The sequence below is a fragment of the Podarcis muralis genome, chromosome 2, assembly GCF_964188315.1.
Source record: "Podarcis muralis chromosome 2, rPodMur119.hap1.1, whole genome shotgun sequence".
Taxonomy (NCBI): Eukaryota; Metazoa; Chordata; class Lepidosauria; order Squamata; family Lacertidae; genus Podarcis; species Podarcis muralis.
The window spans coordinates 47,975,313-48,000,105 of record NC_135656.1 but is presented as its reverse complement, the minus strand read 5'-3'; the positions used below and the strand labels follow the sequence as shown (position 1 = coordinate 48,000,105).

The window sequence follows — 24,793 nt, the reverse complement described above, 5'->3', positions numbered from 1 at the left end:
TCCTTTCTGCTGAAGTCCCTCTGACTGTGACGACTGCTGATGGAACAATGGATGAAATTAACAGGATCCTGAGACAGCCCTACCATTAAGCAAACTGAGGCAGTTGCCCCAAGGAATAGATGCTGAATGCAAGAAGTGATGGGACAATGTTGGAGAACAGAGATGTGCGTATCACATGGCCTGCCCTGCACCTCCCAATTTAGCCTGTTGCCCAAAGGTGTGTTGGAGGACGCCATCCTCTAGCTAGCAATTTTAGTGCAGAATCTTAATTATTCTTGCTATTATAAACCCTGATCATAGGTTTGCCTTTACTTATATATAGTTATTTTGTCATGGCATTTTGGCAGAATGGTCCCTAACTTGGGATTTTATGTCTATTCCAGTTTAAACAACCCTATTAATGACAATAACATGTTGGGGTCTTCTATAATTAGTAATCCATCCATATCCCAGTTTAGAATTAAGGATAGTGCATAATAGATCTTAAAGGGCAACTAATAAGTTAGAATTAGCCAACAATAAATTAAGAATTTTATTGTAAGGAACATTCATCCACCAAGTGAATTGATATTTTACCTGGAATTACCTGGGCTTCTTGTATTTACCCAGAATCAATGCGCTTGTATTTTGGTAACTTCTTTTCTGTTTCCAAGCATCTTTGATATGTTTTTACAGACAATATTACTATAAAACAAATCACTACAGTAAACATATTGTTAAGGATTTGTGGGGTGCCTGGATTCCCTTTCAAATTTCTGGATACCAAACACTGGGTTTAGCATGGTAAAATACAGGCGAAATCTGTACTCCTGTGTCCAGGCCACCCTGAATGGCCGAGTTGTTAAGCAAACAGGTTGGTGACTCATCACGGAAGCCATCAACAAAGCAAAGACTCTCTGCCAGATGTAGAGGGGTGGAGTCCCATCCTGGGCTAGAGATAGTTAGCAGGAGACAAAAGGCAGAGTTGCAGGAGGGAGGGGCAGAACTGGAGTAGGCAATGATGCATTTTACAAGATGGAAAAAGCAGGGGTTACCACACCAGAAGGGCTGGCAGTTTTAGATCCAAAGCTGCAGCCATGAGAAAGACAGAACGGGCTTTGAGTGTAATGCTTTGAACCCCTCTACAGCAGGCTCAGGTTGTGTATAGTAGAGCAGACTTCCTCAGACTTGGCCCTCTAGATATTTTTGGCCTACAAGTCCCATGATCCCTAGCTAGCAGGATCAGTGGTCAGGGATAATGGGAATTGTAGTCTCAAAACACCTGGAGGGCTGAGTTTGAGGAAACCTGTAGTAGAGTGTGACTAGAGAGGTAGAAAGGGTGCTAACAGTTGAATCTTAAGCATGAAGCAGAAGATAAAACACATTTCCAGTGTGTCAGCTGCATGCCAAGACCCTTCTAATTCCTGGATCCAGTAAGTGTTAAAATCTAAGCAAAGATTTAAATACCGGGACTAGCCAGGCTATCTTCCTAGGGAGGCAATAACCTACAGTAAGTATGGGTCGTTAAGGTAACAAAGGAAGTGGCTTTGTGCCGGATAGGAAATTGGAGTGGTCTCCCTCTCTCAACTCTGGTAGTCAGGAAGACAAAGGCCAGAGTTGATGGTTGAGTTTTGGGAGCTAGAAGCTCAACAAAAAGTCATCTGGTATCTTAAATGGATTTTGGGCTGGGATTTGTAGTAACAACCTAATTCACATGACTGTTTTGGTTATAGAAATCTGTTAACCAGTTACATGCAATGCTTATGTTTCATTGCCATTATTGCCCTCATGCACACTCGGTAGCTTATATACATGTATTCCTTCAATTTCAGTAGCATGCATGCATGAAGCCCATTCTATTAGCTATTGAAGGAAAGTTGATTACTTCTTTTCTGAAGTGCTGCATCCAACAAATAATTCAATATTGCCCTTATGCACGCTGATTATTGACTTGGACTTATCCGTATTCATCCACTAGGCACCCACTTTGCTAGAACTTTAGCTCAAGGTTCCTTATAAAAAGGTGTTTAATAGCATCCAATTTGAATGGATTTCTTTTTGCTGTTTGTGAACTTTATTTTTGCCTACATTCTTCTGTGCTTGGTCTCATTTCTAAAATATGCATGTCAGATTACATACTATTTTAAACAATAAGTTGTGAGATACCTTGGGGACCACATGGTTAAAAGGTAAGGTAGAAAATCTTTAAAGAAAAATGTTATATCTCAGTGAAAACTAAATTCACCCTGTGTGATGCTATGCTCGATAGGCTTTTTGTTCTTGCCAAGTGAAAGGTGTTTGGAAAGGTAGTTACCGTACTTGCTTCTTGAAGAATCGTACAGCACTAGATAGCTGACATCAAGGAAACAGAACAAGGAATGCAGAAAAATCCTTTTAAACTACTGGACTACTTACATTCAGTGACACTGCTGTCTGAACATTACTTAATGGTAGGCCTCTTAGGCCCTGCTGGCAAAATATCTACACAAAGGAGTTAAACAGATTGTTGAGTGACAGGCTCTGTAGGTGTACAAGAATTACTAAAACAATAGTTCTTATTTCAACTTCCTGTTAGGGCCAATATACCTCCTGCTTTCTGCTTCACATAGGTTCTTCGATTGTCTCTTGCTACATCCACTCCAAATAATTCAAACTGCATGATGAACAGACTGTAAAAAGGCAAATATGAGACAGAAGGAAACAACACATACCTTTCCTGAGTACATATCAATTTAAGGCAGGAAAACAATAAGCAGAACAATGGTGCCTTTCTTTTCCTCTAATACCGCAAAGTGTCCTCAACAACTTGCCACAGAAAACTGTGGTGTGATTGCTGCCTGGGTGGGATCTCTTTGCACCTGTGCTGGAAGGAAAATAGGCTTAAGGCCAACATTCCAAGCAGCTGTCAACCATTTAGCTCACCTGTGCAAGCTACAGGTTGTGTCAGCTGAAGCTGAGGTAAAGTTCAACACAACCTTGTAGGAGAATCCTGTTCAGTGCAGCACACAAGCAGTCTGGGAAGGTGGAGGGTGGCTATACTTTTCCTCATTGTATTTTCTTCACAGGATTGCAACACTTGCTCCCCTCTGCTTGACAAAGAGATTGGCTGCCCATATTCTGTGTGAGGTAGAAAGTGTTAGCAGCTCTTGTTTTATCTGCTGCTAAGTGGATGCCACTAATTGTTTGAGCCAGCTTTACTCGGTCTTCTCCCACTGTTTGTGCTGCTGCTTTCAGAAATGAACTACAAGCACTGGGTCAACCATGAGCAATGCGCCTAGATCCTGTGACAGATGCCCTAATATTCTGGGGAAAACACTGTGTTTGAAGCAACTATGAGGCTGGTTTGATTGAACTCCAGGAAATGCAAGGGATAATTACTATTTGGGTGTGTCTGTTTTGAAATCCCACATGGGCATAACCTACTGATAAACAGAACTTCCAAGAGACTGCGATCTACTGTGATCTAAAAAAAAACCTGGCAGTGATCTACCCCTTTTGGGGAGAGGTTCAGGTCAAAGTTGTTGAGCTTTTTTTGACCTGTTGGATACCCCTGCTCTATGACACCTATGGAGAGCAGCCTAAGGGCAAGCTGCACAGCACTTACTTTTCTGTCCTTGAACATCTGGCTACTGCTTCCCAGCATTTGCCACTTGAGGCTACTGCCTCACTCTGCCTTATGAGAGGGCTGGTTCTCATATTTTATTTTAATACATGACACTCCAAGTAAAAAATCACGGGCATTTCTAAACATTTGCTTAAGGTAATTTAATACCAATCTCCCACGGTAGCCCTGGGTACTATGAGGGGAACTAGACATTTCACGAGTCATTCACCAATCCCAAGATTTGTTTGGAAAGCTATGATAGTTTATATTGTAGTGTAAAATACAATTCCTCATACACTAGTATATTGCAGACTACTTTTCTGGGTTTATTGTTCTAACCAGGCAACCATATTTTCTTATGTTACAGCCACAGTGTAGAAGGCCAGTTGAACAGTTCCTGGATTTTAAAACCCAACTGAATGTGTAGGGTGGGGGAGGAAAAGGAACATCTAAGAAAGAGGAAGACATTGCTAAGTTTGTACATGCTGCATATTACCATGGACTGCTTTGTGCAATATAGCGTGGCAAACCTGTGAATCATGAAGTGCACAGTCTTTGGGGAGCTCCAGGCAGTCCCAGAACACAAATATATATAAATCACACATTTGCTAATGCATATTTGTCACATTATCAAAAATGTAATATGCAAGATTTGTCAAGCAAGACACTACTATGGTGGGTCAATTAAATCATCAACCTTGTCTGTAACAGGAGTTTCTTTCTACTGAGTCTTATCATACAAAGTCAATGAAGTAGGCAACCATGTACATTAGAACAGTGGAAAGGGCAATTCTCCAAAAGGCCTTATCTGGAAAGGACGGCCGTTAATATATGTATAGCTGTCAAGCTACCTTTACCTCCTCATATACAAGTCTTAAAGCGTTACATCTGAAAGAAACATAATGCAATATTTCCCCACTGCTGACTATTATTCTATTCATTTTTCTCAGGACATCTCTAAAACAGAAGACATTACATTCACAGGGGTTTTAGAGACTTTATTTATGTATAAACAATTTAAACACTTTGCCATAAATTATCTTTGCCTGTCTCTATTCTTTGCTTAGCAGCAAATTAAAATTAATATAAAAACTCAATGAACAATTCATACATGTATATTACAAAAAAGTTCTGTACCAAAGTTCTTATTAGACTTGTTTTTATATATTTTTTAATTTCTCCCCCCCGCCCTCGGTGACCATAATGTGATTGTCTCAGTTTCTCGACCAAACAAACACACTAATAATTTTTTCTTTTTTTAAAATCTGAAACAGTGATTGTGCCTTCTGGCTGATGTATGTACAGGGTGATCTGAATTGGTGCCCATTTGCAATAGTGTTAACACAATGCCCACAGCTCTACTAGAACTGATACCAACAAACTACTGAATCTAAACAGACTACACCCTGTAACTGTGTTATACTGTCCACAATGGAATCTTCAAAGACATACAGAGTATGAAATTTATCAGTAGTGATTTATAGCCACCATTTTGAATTGAACTTTACACTCTGCCCTCTTTGAATAAATTAACTTTAGGCCAGACAAAAGCAGGGTTGGAGTGCAAGTGCAGGTTTATATTCCTTAATATACTTCTTTTGCTATTTCCAGTGCTCTGTTGCTCCTGTTCTCATTTCTTCCAGTTGCTACACACAAATCACCCCAGAAGTCATGTATTAAATGCACCTGTATTTTGCTTTTAAATGAAAAAACCTCTTGAATGTTTATCAAACAAGCAGCCTGAAGAATCTTTCCCCATCAGCTGGTCTAGTGGAGGTGGGTGGCCCTCTTGAATATCTTGAAAGTTTGCTCACGTGTGAATGGAGTGAGGTAATATAAGATGAGGCCTTCTCTTTAAATATTTTTTTTTCTGTTTTGATTTATGTTTTCTTTAGACCCAGAACAAGTGGGTAATATTTATGGGGTACTTTTGAATCTGCACGGTTTAAAGTTTTCAGTCTGGCTTTAGTCCACTTCAGGATGTGGTTTTTAATCACTTGGATAGCAGCATTGAACTCAAAAAATGTGAGCCTTCTTGCCACTTACTATCCCAAAGTAGCTCAGCCAAGTGCCCCCGTTGGTCTTCATCTCCTTAGGAGAGGAGATAACAGTTGTAACTACTGGTTCATCCAGACAAGGATGACAGCAGGTTAATTTGTTACCTCTTTCCCATTTCATTCTGTCTTAAGAACTGGATGTTGCTGCTACTGTCTGCCAGCTCTGGGTACTGCTCCACTGGGAGCACATAGTATCCTTCATAACCTTGAACCCTCCCTGTGCTCAAAAGCTGCTGCTTCTCTCCTTCAGTCCACAGGCGGCTACCCTCTTTGCCATCCCGTGCCTTCTGCTGTTCTTTGGCCCAGGCTGACCCCAAGGCTCGCTGCCGAGCTTGGTCCAGCACTCTTGCCTTCTCTTCATCCAGTGTGTCAGGGGTCAGGCCATAGCGTATGTTAAGGAGCAAGGTGGAGTACTGGAATTCAATATTTGTAAACCTTCGAGTCCTTCCATTGATTAGGAGGGTTGGCTGGGACACCGTAACGTTTACTCCACTGTCCAGCACCTTACGCCCACTGGTCATTGCCAGGGTAACAAGGTCGCCGTCAGATGAGCCAATCTTGACAAAATAATGGGTGTCCTTCCCCTCAATGCTATAGTGCATCTTTTCCAAGTAGTAAGCATTGTTAAGCACTGAGGCGATCTTTCGGCTGTCTTCCGTTGTGACACTTGAAACCCCTGTGGTTACTCTGCCTTCCTTCACAGCAAACATGATCCCCTTGCCAATAATAGGAGTGGTGGTTGCAAACCAGTGACCTGCTTTCTCTCTTATATTGGCATGTAATCTTTTAGATATGACTTGTCCCTCAAGGGCCATGAAAGCTTGGTTGTGTCTCTCTGTCGTCTGCTGGACTCCAGTAATTAACTAGGGGGAGAAAGGACAGAAAAAGGTTACATTATTGTTGAAGCACAAACAGTAAGGAATTATTTAATTCAGGGATAGTGACTCTGTGGATTCCAGATGCAGCTGGACTACATCACCCATTGCCCATGCTGTTCAGAACTGATGGGAGTTGAGGTCCAATAGCATTTAGGAAGCCACCTGTGCTATAATACTCATTGAGAGCCCAATTCACATGAATAATTTCTGTTGCAGATCATTTTACTATGATACTAATCAAGTTATACCTAAACCTCAGGATTTATGCAAGTGCACAGTGATCCTGTGCAATACAATTGTAATGTGTTCTGCATGGGGCAGACTTTAAATATTATTTTGAAACTTTACCTGGCACAGAAAGCAACTGCTCTAACACTTGTAGGGAGCCAGGCATTAAGAACATATAACATCACTACTATATTAACTGCATTTACTTCCTGTTCAGTTCTGGGCTCAATTTAAAGTGCTGGTGTTTAAAGCCCCAAGCAGTTTGGAGCCACACTATTTTAAGGTCTCACTGTACCTATGCAAACATGCCTAAGCCCTAAGATTGAGATCCTGCTCACCAAGATCTATAAGGGAATTGAGGGAAATTAAAAGTATTACTAGGTCTAGCTAGCTACAGATGCCCACTGCCAGGCCAGAAAAAAAAGTTAAAGGGAGCCCAGAGTAGGCAGTGGGCCCTGGCAGCTGTCTAAGGTTGCCAGGTGTTGACATCAACCCTGCAGAGACTTACCTGGTGGTAGCACATGGCCACCATGGCTGGAAGCCATTACTAGTCTTATCCTTTATAAATTTGTCAAACCCATTTTTAAAAGTTATCAAATGAGATTCAAGCTAGTAGTAACCATGCAAAATCTTATACATTTATGAACATATTTTACAATGTGGTATCTGAAGTATTTTGCAGAGGAGAGATACCACATCCAATTCTGACATTAACAAAGGCAAAAAAATGTTTTTTACTATATTAATGAGAATGAATTAGCCCAAAATTATTCAGACTTTTAAAATCCAAAACATAATTTTACTATTTTAATCCATAATAATAATAATAATAATTTTTTATTTATATCCCGCCCTCCCCAGCCGAAGCCGGGCTCAGGGAGCTAACAACAATAAAATAATACAACATTCTAAAATCATTTCATTATAAAATTAATTCAAATCAAATTAATGGCAACCATTGGGCTAGAGTTCTGTGAAGATTGCCAAAGGAGGGAGTCAGGCTGTGCCCTGGCCAAAGGCCTGGTGGAACAGCTCTGTCTTGCAGGCCCTGCAGAAAGATGTCAAGTCCCGCAGGGCCCTAGCCTCTTGTGACAGAGCGTTCCACCAGATCGGAGCAAAAGTGCATCTGAGATTATTTTTGGATTTGTATCAATAAATAGTTCAACTAATGTTTGCAGCTAAATTTTAGCAAATAATTTGAGGTAATTTTTGAGAGATGATGCCTCTTACATTATGTTTAAGTAAACTGAGAAGCAAAATTTGCAAGTTGTCCACAAATCCAAAACTCTACCAAATAAAATACTAAGGATTTTGGCATTATGTTGACTCAAGCATGCATCTTGACTTTATGCATGACACTTAACCACATGTGTCTCCAGACAGCGCTGGCCCCCGGCCTCTTGAGTGAGATGGGCGCACAACCCTAGAGTCTGGCAAGACTGGCCCGTACGGGCAGGGGTACCTTTACCTTTACCTTTAAAAGTTGAGCAGAAAGGGTGTATGATATTACAAAATGAACATATGATAAATTATTGTGGGAGTTTTCTATCCATGTTAATCAAGCAGCATTTCAAAGGTAAATCCAGAAAGCTCTGCATGCTGCATTGATGGTAATAATCTGTGTTGACAGCAAACAAATGTGCAGAGTGTGAAATCCAGCTGATTCAGTTTTCTTCAGTTTCATCAGTTTTACTTTACTTTCTCAAGTATGCTTGCTATTGTTAATTTGCAAAATAATGCTAAATGCAACATGAACCAAGGTAAATTTACCATGTGGCGAGAAAGAGCTTTTACTTACCTGTCCCTTTTCACATGCCTGAGACACTGACAGCTCATAAGGAGGTGGAACAAAGTACATTTTTGCTCTTGGGAAGCCAGGTATAATGTTGCTGAGCTGAAAGCCAAACATCACTAACCAGCTTTTCACATCTGAGAATTAAAAGTAAATATGTGTGAGACTTGAAGGTGTGCAGTAAACATCTGTAGCAGTGAATCTGAACTCCTAATTATAAGGCAGGACAAGAGTTTCAAGATTTCTACCCTACTTCTTTCTTTCTTTTTTACTTTGACATTTGGATAACGAAAATTCCCCAGCAAGTGTAAAGGACAGTGTTGTGACATTTGCACTAAAAACAGATTACTGAAAGGGAAGCCCTCTTCTAAATTATATTTAACCCACAGGAATCCTAAGAGCCAGTGTGCTGTAATGATTAGAGTGCTGGACTAAGACCTGGGAGACCAAGGTCCACTTAGCTATAAAGTTAAGTCATCTTGTGCCAGTCACTATTTCTCAGCCTAACATACATTACAGGGTTTTGTGAAGATAAAATGGGGTGAGGTGGGGAACTATATACAGTATACCGCCTTGAGCTCCCTATGAGAAAAGGTAGCACATGAATGCTCTCACTTCTATTACTACTACCACTACCAATAAATTTTAAAAGAACTTCTGAGCATACCAAATACTTTATAATATCTAATTTTGTGGTTACACATTGAAATGATTATTCCACAAAATGTTCTCAAGTACCGTGACAAATATTTTACCTCAGCTAGTTTCACTATGATGGGAGGATAATGTCAAAATACAACAGTGTCTATCCACCATCATATAAACAGATTCCCCTCCACACCTGCAGCCCCTCCATGTTATCCCCCCAAAAGAGGGTTGGGGAAGCCTCTGGACCAGATGTTGGGGGCATGAGGGCTGCAAAGTACAGAGGAGTCCTGGTATATGAGTGGAAGTCTACCAGGGCATTGTTGGATGCCATCCACTGCCTGTTTCTCAAAGTCCATGTTTTCAGCAAATCATTTAATCCTAGAAGAAATTATGGCCTCAGCTAAAGTATGTCTGCACTTATCTTTGACTACTAACAACAGTTAGTTTAAGTTCTACTAAGTTCTACTAAGAACAGTTGTTTATGGAAAGCTGAAGGGACTGTCAACTTAGAAAGCAGTGTTGAGCAGCTACTTCACCAGGGGTTTAATAAATGTACAATATGACATTTATTCTCTGTATGTGTGAATAATTATTGTTGCAGCTTCAAGCAAATATTGATAGTTCAACTAGTCTGAAAATGAGCCAAGTTCATAGAAACCCTAACAGATGTTACATGGCAATAGGCCCATGGTTTCTTAAAAATAAAATAAAAAGCAGCCTCAGGAGCATCTAACTTTAAACATAGAACAGTGGATAGTAACAGTCCTTAACTCTTCCCCTTCCAACCATTTTTACACTCAACATGCCCCCTTTTCCACTGTTGCTCCACTTAGAGCTGGGATTTAACATAACACTTTCAGACCACTAATCAGTCCTCTCCCTTCCCGCCTTTCTGCAGCCTTTATAAGAGTATATCACAATGTAGAGTTACCCCAAACGCCAAGGTGACTTTTAAGAAACAATACATGTCCAATGAAATCCTAAATAACTTAATCATATATACTTCCACTTTCTTGAAATATTATTTACTGTTCCTTGAAGTTTTAACCTCCCCTGAAATTATAGTAGCTGCATTTATGGGGAGGGGGTTCTTAGTCATAAAAAAGGCTGTGACTTTAATTATTGCACACTCCATGTTCTATTCTGAAAGATTTTCTCTTGAATAGCTCTTAATTGCCTTTCTTTTAAGAAATAGTTAGCATCTAGTTCAGCACTGTGTGATTCTACTAAGAGGCAAATTAGTACCAGTGGAGTAGAAGTTACAACTTCCACCCAAGCTCAAGGCATGCAGTTTATATTTACTATCTCCAAATGTTTCTTAATAGTTCTCAGCACTTACAGGAGGAAGAATTATTTTAAATTGTAAGGTTTATGCCTGCCCCCCACCCAGTTGGGCTTTAAACTGTAACTCCTACTGGGCTTGATCCTCAATCTTTTTAGGATGATGGCATCATTTTCACTTCCAGGACATTATGAGCCAGATACTATATTTGTTGTTAGGAATGTGGCTTTACTTCTCAGTTCTAGCACTAGTTTATTTAATGGACCTTTGCATGCAACTTTTCTCAAGGCAATGGCTAAAAATGGCTGCATGACTGCAGTGTTCCCATCTGTACAATGAAGCAAGCAGTGGCATTGCATCTGTAAATCAAGGTGAGGTCTGCTTGCAAACTGTCATTAGCACAGTGTCTTACAAAGAGATGAACATGAAGCTCTTTCTACGGCATTCAGCATTTTAAATTGGCAAGCTTTCTTCATATGCATGAACTTCAGTGGTTTTGTTTGTTCTCCCAGTCAGCTTAGAAACTTTGGGGATCAAGGTCATAGTACTTAACAAAAGATATGCTGATTTGTTATCATGTGGGGTGATATCAGCTAATTTCAGAGTACCTTAAGGCCACAGAACTGGATAAAGGACTGCATCCCAATTTGAAAAACATGGAGTTGAAGCCATGAGACCCTTTCTCTGTACTGCTGAGTCACAAAGTTTTAAACTGAAAATAAACTTCCAATTTTTTCCAAGCAGAAGGATTCTGAAGTCTTATTTGATACTAAATTATTTGCCCAAATACAAAATCTATCCTATACACGTTCCACAAATCTAACTTCCACAGATTCCTAAACCACAAATTATTTCTCACCTGTCACATAGTTCTTTAAATCCAGTTCATTGCTGAGAGGGTTGTTGCTCTTGAACATGTACAAGTTGAATGGGGCAGGTTCCTTACCAATATTTTTCCACATTGTATAGTCGGGAGAGGTCCAGCGTCCAGCCAAAACATCATAATCCCTCTGAGTAAAATGGACCAGTTTTGTTAAGGGATCATACAATCCTCCATGAAATCCAATTACTATCTGGAAGTCAGGATTAGAATCATAGTAGATTTCCCCATATGCCGTGTACTGTAGTTGCTTGATCATGAGGCCATTGATACTGAACACTGCCAGAGGTGTACCTGTGTTATCTGAGGCAACATAGTATTCTTCTCCACTGCTGCTTTCCATTGCAAACAGATGACCTTGCAGATCATAGTAGAGAGAGGTAATTTCTGAATTTGAATGATTATACACATGTGTTATTCTGGTTGGGTTGTGAAGATCAGCATAAAAGTACTGAAGGTGGTGTCCCAAGTTAGTCTTGTAAGAAGCCCGTCTTCCCACTCCATCATAACGGTACTGAATACTCCATCCATTAGCCTTATTGTAAGCTCTTGTTAAGAGCCCTTTGGAATTGTACTCAAATATGTCAGAGCCTCTTTGACACAGAAAGCCATCATCATCAATTTTATACTGCATATCCCCTAGGCGTGTAATCCTATCTCTTAGATCATAGCGCAGTGGCATCAATCGTACACTGTTTCCGGGATTCAATAGATGCAAGTTGCCATTTAGATCATAACTATAACGCCAGTTTGGTCTATCATTGACTGCCACACTTTGGAGTTGCCCATCTCCATCATAATCATAGGTGTATTTAGTTGTGTTGGCATAAGGCCCAAGCTTCAGTTCTCTCTTAGTTACCCTCCCCATGCTGTCGTATTGCACTGTCATCCAATACATCAGCGATCGGAACATTTCATACTGAACTTCTTTAATGCGTCCATGTGTATCAAAGTGTTTGCTCAGTGTCATTACAGCTGTAGTGATTATTTGATTTATATCATAATAGATTACCCCAAATTTGCCGAAGTGTTCTACTTTGCCTGAGATTTCATCGTAACGATAAAGGTCAACTGGAAGAGGTATCTCACTTATTATAGGCTTGATGCTAGCAATTCGAAAACTATTATCATGATAGGTATAATCAAACCTCGCATTGACCATACCTTCCTCAGAGAATCTGTAAATCTGTTTGTCAACGAGAGGGCCAATTTTACGATAGCGGATTGTACAAGAAAAGCCTCCACTCTGTAGGTTTACCATCTTGAGAACTCCAGTTGTTTCGTCATATCCAAAAGTCACTGCTGTACTGTCATAAACTATTTCCGACAACTTGGATAATTTCCCATATTTGTAGAAAACCTGCCGACCAGTTCCTAAAAAAGATGTTTTCAAAATCCTTCCATCATCGCTGTAATCAAAAATTACGGAGGCATTACTCTCTGGAGGGTTATAAATATTGCGAATATAGCCGATAGATGTGTGAGTGGACATACTGTGACGAGCAATGCTTGGCATAGTGACAGCATGCAGTCGGTCTGAAGAATCATATTCAAAGATGTACTGCCGCTGACTCTGAAGTAGTAGTACCATAGACTATAAAAAAACATAAAGAATATTACTTATATGTTGTACGGTAAAGAGCGTACCAAATAAGGTTTTAGAATTCAAATCCTGAAAACATTAATAAGTTTAAAGAAACACTGAAAACTACTTCTATGTATGTGACAGTTCCACCCACTGCCATTAATATATTTTTAATACATATGCCAAATAGCTAGTAAAAAATGCAATTGTCAGATCTAAACTAAAACTGATAACCTAAGCTGCATTTTGTCAAATTCTATTCATTTCATGCACTATATTTAAAGGGGGAAATGCAATTTTTTAAAAAAGTTTCCTCCTTTCTGGATCTTGACATTGTTACTGAAGATATAACAAGGGTGGGATTCAACTAATGAGTCCCATTTGTGGAAGTCCTACACAAGGGTTTCCACAATGGGGCTTTGCCCCCCCCCTCCAAACCAAAATTGGCTCAGGTGGGTGTGTGCCAGGTAAATCCTGAAACAGCACACAGAGGAAGGAGGGCAGATTGTTCTGTCTGGCAAGCTGAAATGCTTGCCCTGATGGAACAATTGCCTTAGCATGATGTTGAATTCTTCCCCAATTAATTAACAAATGGTGGTGGTTTTATTCAGTCTCTAGACCCACTGAAATCCATGGACTAAATTTAGTTATGTCCATTAATTTCAAGGCGTATGTTCTGTCGAAAACTTACTTGAATGCCACCCAATAGTTTTAGGTTTTTTTAAAATTAATGCATAATTTTAAAAAGCTCACCTAGAAAGGTAAGCATGGCATAAACAACTAATCTTCCTAGAGGAGGTTAAGAGATAAACTATGTGTGGCTATTCCACCTGGTTTAGTCAGTGATATTAAGCTTACTGTTTTCTTACCAGAAACTGACATTTAGAAGACCTTTCATAACAAAGGTGCATGTATATGAAGTAGTCTTTCCTGCTTTATGGCAGCGCCAAAATGCCAAAAGGTTATCAAAGCATTTCTACTAATTAATATATGTTACAATCCTAAACACACTTACCAAGGAGTAAGCCCCAATGGACATAAGGAGGAATACTTCTGAGTAAATGCTTATGACTCTGCTGTTAGAAACTCTTTGGCACACACTTTTAACTATTTGTACATCAATGTTTGCAATATATTAGGTGCATGTCTATGTTTAGATATTTCCCACAATAGATGGTATTCCATGTCTGTAATGCTGTTGCTCATGGCAAAAGTTACCTACTTTTTCCAGGTATGTGTAACTCCATACTTTTCCATCAGCAAACATGCGGGAAATAATCCTGCCTTGTTTATCAATATCTGTCCTTTCACTCATGGCACCACGCTGAAGTCCAGCCAGCCGCCCATTGGAGAAATAGGATACATTCACAGCAGCAAGCCCACTGCTGGGTAGCCAGAGAAAAGGGCGTCCCAATTGATCATAAATAATACGCAGTGTAAACTTTCTGTGATCATCATATATTTTCTCTGTACGAATGTTTCTGTCATAATCAATGGAAAGCAAGTTCCTTCCATGGACCTGTTTAAACAAAAGATAATTTTGTTTACTTCAGTAAATAATTTGTCGTTTAGAAATTCAGTGTAAGAACCATGTAGGAGGAGCATTCAGTAAGTTCACTAGTAAATTTCCAAACAGATTTACTTAGAACTTTTAGCTCTAAATGTTTTACATGACAATAAAATAATTGCATCTTTTTGTGATTGGATGTTGATCTTCTTCTCAAACTAGTTACTTTACTTGCAACAGTTCAATACAGTGGTCTGGAATATTGGACACCCCCTCCGTTGACCCTATAACCAAACAGGTTATCTTACGGTTTTTGTGTGACGTAAAACTTTGATATTGGAGACTCAGGCAGAAGTTGAACAAATAAGAAAGATTTATTACACAGAACTAAGTTGGTAGAACAAAAGGTGTCAGGAAATAAAGTTCTTTCAGGAAACAGTTAACTTATTAATAATTATACTAAATCTAGTGGATGTTAAGGCTTCTAAACAAGGTAGTTAACATATAGTGTTTTTAAACTCCAGTTGCTTCTTTTGAATTATTACTCTCTAGTTAGATGTTACAGGTTTCTAGACTAGATGATAAATTAGCTCATTTCACTTCAGTTCCTTAACTAAGTTGTTGCAGTGTTACAGCTTAATACTTTGGTTTTTAAACAATGTGTACTTTCTGTCAATGTCCCAACCCAACAGTCACACTTCTGAGGTACTTCTAGTACAGGGGTCTGCAACCTTTAAGACAAAAAGAGCCACTTGGACCCATTTCCGAAGGAAAAAAAACTGGGAGCCGCAAAACCGGGAAGGTGACGTCGGGACGGTGCATGACTAACGCACGCACCGCCCCCATGCGACGTCACAGCCAGTACAGCACCCGCCACAGTGGGGAGTGTCGGGGCGCACAATGCGCATCCTCCCCTCGCTAGTATCCGCCCCGGAGCCACGGCAAAGGTGTAAAAGAGCCACATGCGGCTCCGGAGCCGCAGGTTGCAGACCCCTGTTCTAGTAGTATAACAGACCCAGGGGATCACTACACCCCTGTTAACTTGCTTGGGATTCTTCTCTATTTAGAAGATCCCTCACCTCCTGAATGAAGACCCAAGTAGACTGCATCCTCACAACTCTACTTCTCCTCACTCATACTCGGCCCTCTAGTTAACCCCTGTCTGAATACTCTCACAAGACACTATTCAGTAATATCAGAAATATTAAAAAATGATGCCCAGAGGCATCAGGGGTAAGTGAGCAGGAAAAAGACTACCTATATTTCTTATCCAGCAATGATTTCTCTCCCACCCCCCTTTACCTGGCTAGAAAAAGCAGCCAAAAATTTAACCAGAACAGAACTTCAGAGGATGAACCTTTTGCAAGGCTATAGGATAGCCAGGCTCATAGCAGGAGCATACTTTCAGGCAAGCAGATCTGAAAATATTAGCATGAGCCCTAAGCATGAGCCCTAAGCAATTTTTACATTTAAGAGTGGTATCTATACAGGTCACGGACTAATAATTACAGTATTGTGATGTTCATAAATGATATGGGATTCTAGATAGTATAGCATAGGGGTGATCAGAAGGGAGGACGCTGGATGATTTGCAGTAAATCTACCCTCAGCTGTTTAACAACAGCAACAACGACAACAGCAACAACAAAAGGCTTTCCCCACCAAATTTAGATTACTAAAGTGAAGAAAACCAACCAGAAGTGGACTGAGCTTAGTTTGGGTTCTGGTACTGAAAACAAATTCGTAGGGGCAGAATGTACTCAGAGGCACCCTGTGCTTTAATTCTATATCTTCTGCACCTGGTCCTGACTAATAGATATTGGGGGTTCTAGAAGAAAAAGTAGATCTGACATGCTTGAAATCTGGTATATGAGTATGAAAAGATGGTCAGGGAAAATGTGTTTGGGATTGAATATGAGACATACTATAGGATGACACATCTAATAGTAGCATTTCCCACTTTCACCTCTCAAATTCTAACAGCTTTCCCCAATGACATCTGTTACTTTACATTTATCATGCTTTTAATACAGGCCCCAGTCAGATGGAGAGCTTCTAAGAGAGATTCTCATTGCCTTGCTCAGCAAGGTGCTCTGTAGCACAAGTATTGGCTAAGCTATAAATTACATTTGACTGCTGCCCCAGGAAAGACAGTAACAGATTGAAAAAAGAGTGGACTATCGCATCTGCACAAGTGTGGTATAAGGCCATGGGCATTCCTGTCCCTGCTGAACATGCATGCTGATGAGCTGACTCACAGCCAGAAAGATGCTGCTGTGTTGCTTAATGACAAGCTAGGGAACCTGAAATCAGCCTCCAACACAATCAACATTCATTAGCCTGAGCTAGTGCTTCTCACACTAATGTGGGTAAGATTCTATACACAGACAGAAAACAGAAAGTCAGTGTGGAATCTGAAATGCTTCTGCTGACATTCCTGCAGCAAAAACATGGTCTCTGTGTGTAAATGCAAATGCAAATAGGGCAATGAGTGGAACTAGTGTGGACTAGCATAATGACCTGCCCCCCCTAAATTTACTCACTGCCTTAAACTACTTACTTACAAAACTCTTCTTTATCATGCAGAATTCCCCTTTCAGCTATCCTCTCCCAGCTATCTATGTACTATATAGATTTCTCCTGTCAATCAAAAGCTCCTCCCCTCAGGTTACCGTGTCAAGGAAATTTGAAGATTTTAAACTACCAGCAGCTATGGAGTTTACATTATCTTGATATTTGAGCCTCTGAGTATTTGCTAGGTTTCCGCATTAACCATATACTCCCTAAACAAGAGAGATATGTAACAGACAGGAAAAATATGTGTGCCCCTCTGATAAGCAATGGTTCATACAAGTAGCGAAGGACATCAAAGACCAATTCCTTCATACACTTAAATTTTGAAATCACAGATGAAGTAAGCACATCTATATCCACTTAAGAAATTCCTGAAAACCAGGTCACTCCATATCCATGCACCCTGGTGAGAGAGCAGACATCGTTAAGAATTCAGAATGTTGGGACCAATTGACATGTTGTACATGCCACAGGGTGAAAGAGGGGAGCGTGAAATATGGTCTGAAGCTCAACATCAAAAAAACTAAGATCATGGCCACTGGTCCTGGCAAATAGAAGGGGAAGAAATGGAGGCAGTGAGAGATTTTACTTTCTTGGGCTCCATGATCACTGCTAGTCATGAAATTAAAAGATGCCTGCTTCTTGGGAGAAAAGCGATGACAAACCTAGACATCTTATAAAGCAGAGACATCACCTTGCCGAAAAAAGTCCATATGGTCCAGCTATGGTTTTCCCAGTAGTGATGTATAGAAGTGAGAGCTGGACTATAAAGAAGGCTGATCGCTGAAGAATTGATGCTTTTGAATTATGGTGCTGGAGGAGATTCTTGAGAGTCCCATGGACTGCAAGAGGATCAAACCTATCCATTCTGAAGGAAATCAGCCCTGAGTGCTCACTGGAAGGACAGATTGTGAAGCTGAGGCTCCAATACTTTGGCCACCTCATGAGAAGAGAAGACTCCCTGGAAAAGACCCTGATGTTGGGAAAGATGGAGGGCACAAGGAGAAGGGGGCGACAGAGGACGAGATGGTTGGATAGTGTTTTCGAGGTTACCAGCATGAGTTTGACCAAACTGCGGGAGGCAGTGGAAGACAGAAGTGCCTGGCGTGCTCTGGTCCATGGGGTCACGAAGAGCCGGACACGACTAAACGACTAAACAACAACAACAACAACTTGCCACAGGAATGCTGCTGAAAACAACTTTCTACTTTAAGGAGAAATGTGAGTTTTCAAATAAACGATAATAACATTTTAGACTGAACGGCAGCAGGCCTTGAATTTTAAAGCTTGGCAAGGGGGTGGACTAGATGATATTTGGGATCACTTCCAACTCTACGATTCTATTGATTTCCTTCAAAACCTTTTCTCACCATGCAGTGAGAAGTTTCAAGTGCAGTGCTTACCTTTCCTCCTTTTGGAGGAAAGATCACTGGAGACTTCTGGCATTTCAGTAATGTTTGATTAATTTCCAAGTAGAGCACAGGTGGGACAAACAGGATAATGCTTCCCTACCAGGCAGCTAATCCACTGTATGCATCAGTTCCCTGGAGAAAGTTATCTGCAACCCAATATGCTTTCACAGCAAACTGATAGCCTTCAGCTTGCTGACTCTTGCTTCTGTCTCTATCTCATTCTGTGTTTCTTTGTTCCAAAACCACACACAAAAAACCTGCACCCTTCCTATAACAGAAGTGGGTAACATCTTCCCCATTTAGAATATTCCAGAGAAATCTCCAACTATTTCCCTGCCATTGGCTCCCAATAAATACTGTAATCTGTTTAACAAAAGACATGGCCCCAGCCCTCTTTCAAAATAAGTCTTTTTGTTTTCTGAGAAGCAACCTGGATTAACAAGAACAATGTAAACCAGTCTCTTATTTGTTTTTCACAGTCCACAGTTAGGCAACACTTTGTTAGGACCAACCAAAATATTTATTCTGTGGTTTTTGCATGCTTCAAGAAATTTAAGGTAGTCAGCTGACCTGGTACCAAATGTTATGGGCCTCAGGTAAGCCAGTTATTCCCATGTGTTTGAATCCTAAGCAGCAAATTGTGAGATCCAATACCTAATCCAACACACACCTTTATGTTGCCTCTTTCATGATAAAATGTCACAAATCAGGGCCAACCTTTCTGAGATCTCCAGAGCTATTCATTAGGCAAGATGGTGGACAAAGCAAGGTAGAATGGGATGAGGGGTTATGCTAAGAAAAGTACAAGAATTACGGTGGATGTTGCAGCTATAATGCCAGCTTTTAGTTTGCTTCCAAGATGGAGATTGCAGACTAAATAACCTGCCATTTTCCCCTGGAAAACTGCCTTCTGCCCTAGTCATATATTCACCACATTCTCATTCCAGTGCAAGTACCCTTTGAATTTTCTTTCCTTCCTTCCTTCCTTCCTTCCTTCCTTCCTTCCTTCCTTCCTTCCTTCCAGTACATGCTAGCATGAAGAAGCTTTAAGCCCTTGTTTGCTGATATTCCTCCAGGACTTCCCACAGTGCATATACCGGTAAATGGATGTCCACATGAGGGTATTATACTTGCAATGTACAATAATTACTTGCTCTGATAAAAATTGTTTGATGGAGACTAGACTCATGTCATCTTTATTCTGTTCTCAAATAGTTCACTGTTGTTGTTGTTGTTTAGTCGTTTAGTCGTGTCCGACTCTTCGTGACCCCATGGACCAGAGCACGCCAGGCACCTCTGTCCTCCACTACTTCCCGCAGTTTGGTCAGACTCATGCTGGTAACCTCGAAAACACTATCCAACCATCTCGTCCTCTGTCGCCCCCTTCTCCTTGTGCCCTCCATCTTTCCCAGCATCAGTGTCTTCTCCAGGGAGTCTTCTCTTCTCATGAGGTGGCCAAAGTACTGGAGCCTCAGCTTCACGATCTGTCCTTCCAGTGAGCACTCAGGGCTGATTTCCTTAAGAATGGATGCGTTTGATCTTCTTGCAGTCCATGGGACTCTCAAGAGTCTTCTCCAGCACCATAATTCAAAAGCATCAATTCTTCGGCGATCAGCCTTCTTGATGGTCCAGCTCTCACTTCCATACATTACTACTGGGAAAACCATGGCTTTAACTATACGGACCTTTGTTGGCAAGGTGACGTCTCTACTTCTCAAGATGCTGTCTAGGCCTGTCATTGCCCTTCTCCCAAGAAGGAGGCGTCTTTTAATTTCGTGGCTGCTGTCACCATCTGCAGTGATCATGGAGCCCAAGAAAGTAAAATCTCTCACTGCCTCCATTTCTTCCCCTTCTATTTGCCAGGAGGTGATGGGACCAGTGGCCATGATCTTCGTTTTTTTGATGTTGAGCTTCAGACCATATTTTGCGCTCTCCTCTTTCACCCTCATTAAAAGGTTCTTTAATTCCTCCTCACTTTCTGCCATCAAGGTTGTGTCATCTGCATATCTGAGGTTGTTGATATTTCTTCCGGCAATCTTAATTCCAACTTGGGATTCATCCAGCCCAGCCTTTCGCATGATGTATTCTGCATATAAATTAAATAAGCAGGGAGACAAAATACAGCCTTGTCGTACTCCTTTCCCAATTTTGAACCAATCAGTTGTTCCATATCCAGTTCTAACTGTAGCTTCTTGTCCCACATAGAGATTTCTCAGGAGACAGATGAGGTGATCAGGCACTCCCATTTCTTTAAGAACTTGCCATAGTTTGCTGTGGTCGACACAGTCAAAGGCTTTTGCATAGTCAATGAAGCAGAAGTAGATGTCTTTCTGGAACTCTCTAGCTTTCTCCATAATCCAGCGCATGTTTGCAATTTGGTCTCTGGTTCCTCTGCCTCTTCTAAATCCAGCTTGCACTTCTGGGAGTTCTCGATCCACATACTGCTTAAGCCTTCCTTGTAGAATTTTAAGCATAACCTTGCTAGCGTGTGAAATGAGTGCAATTGTGCGGTAGTTGGAGCATTCTTTGGCACTACCCTTCTTTGGGACTGGGATGTAGACTGATCTTCTCCAATCTTCTGGCCACTGCTGAGTTTTCCAAATTTGCTGGCATATTGAGTGTAGCACCTTAACAGCATCATCTTTTAAAATTTTAAATAGTTCAGCTGGAATACCATCACTTCCACTGGCCTTGTTATTTGCAGTGCTTTCTAAGGCCCATTTGACTTCACTCTCCAGGATGTCTGGCTCAAGGTCAGCAACCACACTACCTGGGGTGTACGAGACATCCATATCTTTCTGGTATAATTCTTCTGTGTATTCTTGCCACCTCTTCTTGATGTCTTCTGCTTCTGTTAGGTCCTTACCACTTTTGTCCTTTATTATGGTAATCTTTGTACGAAATGTTCCTTTCATATCTCCAATTTTCTTGAACAGATCTCTGGTTCTTCCCATTCTGTTGCTTTCCTCTATTTGTTTGCATTGCTCGTTTAAGAAGGCCTTCTTGTCTCTCCTTGCTATTCTTTGGAAATCTGCATTCAATTTCCTGTATCTTTCACTATCTCCCTCGCATTTTGCTTGCCTTCTCTCCTCCGCTATTTGTAAGGCCTCCTTGGACAGCCACTTTGCTTTCTTGCATTTCCTTTTCATTGGGATGGTTTTCGTTGCTGCCTCCTGTACAATGTTACGAGCCTCCATCCATAGTTCTTCAGGCACTCTGTCCACCAAATCTAAATCCTTAAACCTGTTCCTCACTTCCACTGTGTATTCATAAGGGATTTGACTTAGATTGTATCTTACCGGCCCAGTGGTTTTTCCTACTTTCTTCAGTTTAAGCTTGAATTTTGCTATAAGAAGCTTATGATCTGAGCCACAGTCAGCTCCAGGTCTTGTTTTTGCTGACTGTATAGAGCTTCTCCATCTTTGGCTGCAGAGAATATAATCAATCTGATTTCGATGCTGCCCATCTGGTGATGTCCATGTGTAGAGTCGTCTCTTGTGTTGTTGGAAAAGCGTGTTTGTGATGACCAGCTTGTTCTCTTGACAGAACTCTATTAGCCTTTGCCCTGCTTCGTTTTGATCTCCAAGGCCAAACTTGCCAGTTGTTCCTTTTAACTCTTGCCTCCCTACTTTAGCATTCCAATCCCCTATAATGAGAAGAACATCCTTCTTTGGTGTCACTTCTATAAGGTGTTGTAAGTCTTCATAGAATTGGTCAATTTCAGTTTCTTCAGCACCAGTAGTTGGTGCATAAACTTGGATTACTGTGATGTTAAAAGGTCTGCCTTGGATTCGTATCGAGATCATTCTATCATTTTTGAGATTGCATCCCAGTACAGCTTTCGCCACTCTTTTGTTGACTATGAGGGCCACTCCATTTCTTTTACGGGTTTCTTGCCCACAGTAGTAGATGTGATGGTCATCCGAACTGAATTCGCCCATTCCCGTCCATTTTAGTTCACTGATGCCCAGGATGTCAATATTTATTCTTGCCATCTCATTTTTGACCACCTCCAACTTACCCAGGTTCATGGTTCTTACATTCCAGGTTCCTATGCAATATTTTTCTTTACAGCATTGGACTTTCCTTTCGCTTCCAGGCATATCCGCAACTGAGCGTCCTTTCGGCTTTGGCCCAGCCGCTTCATCAGCTCTGGATCTACTTGTACTTGCCCTCCGCTCTTCCCCAGTAGCATGTTGGACGCCTTCCGACCTGAGGGGCTCATCTTCCAGCGTCATAACTTTTATATGCCTGTTGTCTTTGTCCATGGAGTTTTCTTGGCAAGGATACTGGAGTGGCTTGCCGGTTCCTCCTCCAGGTGGATCACGTTTGGTCGAAACTCTCCACTATGACCTGTTCATCTTGTGTGCCCTGCTCGGCGTAGTTCATAGCTTCTCTGAGTTCTTCAAGCCCCTTCGCCACGGCAAGGCAGTGATCCATGAAGGGGCAAATAGTTCACTAATTCCTTATAAAAGGAGGTAACATATAGATCAACTCTCAACTCTACCTGTTTACACCCAAACAAGTAATTCCTTCCCCAGCCTTACAGCAGAACTTTTAAATTGCACAAGTGCTGGAACGTGGTGGGAGACGCCATGTCCTGGTCATATGGTTGGCAGAAGCACATGAACCCTCTGGATGTGACTGGAACGATCCTTAAGGTAAGCAGCTTTCAGATTGGCCCTCCAAGCAGAGCCCACAACACAGCAAAGCATTTACAGCAGCTTTCCATGTTGCAGCTGTAATCTTTGCATTGGGTCTTAGTCAATGGTAACTATGCCAAATGGATGCCATATTCCTATTTTATAGGCAGCTATCACTTTCTTCAGATTCATATTTTTGAAGGTCACACAATAAACACACAACATGTAAGAAGTTGGTGATTTGGGGTCTTTCAAAAGTGAGAACAAGGAATTGTAGTAACCTTAAATGTGTCATGTGCAAACAGTGAATACTGTAATACGAAAGATAAATAACTGCATTCACTGGAGACGGACCAAAGAATCCAGGCCAACACTGTAATCTAATAAAGCTTCTTAAGCAATTTAATTGTGAATGCACCATTAATAAAGTAGAAGTCTTTAAATTAGATATCTTTTGACAGCAGTGACTACTTAAGAAGTATTCATCGGTTCCTGAGAATCTGTTCTTCAGCTTATATTTTACAGTAGCTTTGATTAAGCAACATTTTCTCTTATCCAAATTTAAACAGCACATCAAACAATATGGAAATAGACCCCCAGCCTTTCTTGAGGATATGAAAGTTATTCTGAATTATTTTCACAGCAAGGGTGAGCTCAATTCCCACCCCAACCCACTCTGTAGGAATTCTGTTACAGAGAAAGCAATTTGAAAATTAATACAACTCTATATTTGTAAGGAAATAATTTTTAATTATCATTCATTTTCTGCATTCTGATTTTTTCCACTTAATGAAGTAGGTCGCTCTTTACCATGGTTTTCATTTCCTCAGTGGATAAGTCGTAAAAATCACTATTCATGCAGGATTTCCCAGAAAAGGTTTTGATACTGCCAAGTAGGCTGTCTCCAAAGAAACGAGTAGCTTTTTTATTTTTAAATGAATCTTCGTTTAAGCAACAACAAGAAGTCCAAATTCTTACCCTGCATTTCAGCAGTCCCCATAAAGAAACCAAATTTGCCTACATCGTGTGTGTGTGTGTGTGTGTGTGTGTGTGTGTGTGTGTAATCTTAGGTGGAGAAAGAGAGTCATCTTCAAAACAGCACTCTCCCAATTTGTGATTCCTAGCAACTAGTACTCAGAGGCATACTGAGGCAGAACAGAGCCTCTGTGGCTAGTAGCCATTGGTAGCTTTATCCTCCAATAATACTGTATTTTCCCGTATATAGGTTCCCCCCCATAAAAAATAACGTCAAAAATTTGGGGTCATCTTATACATGGATATATCTCTCCCCATTTTCTGAAATAGGAGTTCTCAAAAATAGGGGGTGTCTTATACATGGGGGCGTCTTATAGACGGAAAAATAAGGTATTTCTTAACTTCCTTTAATGCCATCCAAGTTGGTGGCTATCACTCTGTCATGTGGGAGTGAATTCCATAGTTTAACTATGTGTTGCGTGAGGAATACTTTAGTCCTCAGTCTTTCAACATCTATTGGATGACCCCAAGTTTTATTACTATGAGAGAGAGAAAAACTTCTCCCAGTCTATTCTATTTTCTCACCATGTCCAGTTTTACACACCTTTATAATGTTGCCCCTTACTTGCCTTTTCTCTGAGCTAAAAAGCCTCAGATGTGACCTTTCTTTCTACAAGAATTGCTCCAGGCCCTTGATAATTTTGGTTGCCATTGTCTGAACCTTTCCCATCTCTACTGTATCCTTTTTG

The 24,793-nt window shown here is 40.8% G+C and overlaps 1 protein-coding gene across 18 annotated transcripts in view; it reads right to left on the bottom strand.

Annotated features, from left to right (window-relative positions):
- Window positions 1–4,566: 4,566 nt before the first annotated feature.
- The window catches only part of TENM2 (teneurin transmembrane protein 2), a 753,358-nt gene continuing 733,131 nt past the window's right edge, over window positions 4,567–24,793 (bottom strand). For all 18 annotated transcript variants that reach the window (XM_028717464.2, XM_028717467.2, XM_028717466.2 and 15 more), the window contains 4 exons: window positions 14,156–14,452; window positions 11,328–12,942; window positions 8,545–8,675; window positions 4,567–6,503 (listed from right to left, as the gene is read on the bottom strand). In XM_028717464.2, the coding sequence (XP_028573297.1) occupies window positions 5,742–6,503; window positions 8,545–8,675; window positions 11,328–12,942; window positions 14,156–14,452 (2,805 nt within the window). In that variant the 3' untranslated portion in view covers window positions 4,567–5,741. The remainder of the gene's footprint in view (window positions 6,504–8,544; window positions 8,676–11,327; window positions 12,943–14,155; window positions 14,453–24,793) is intronic.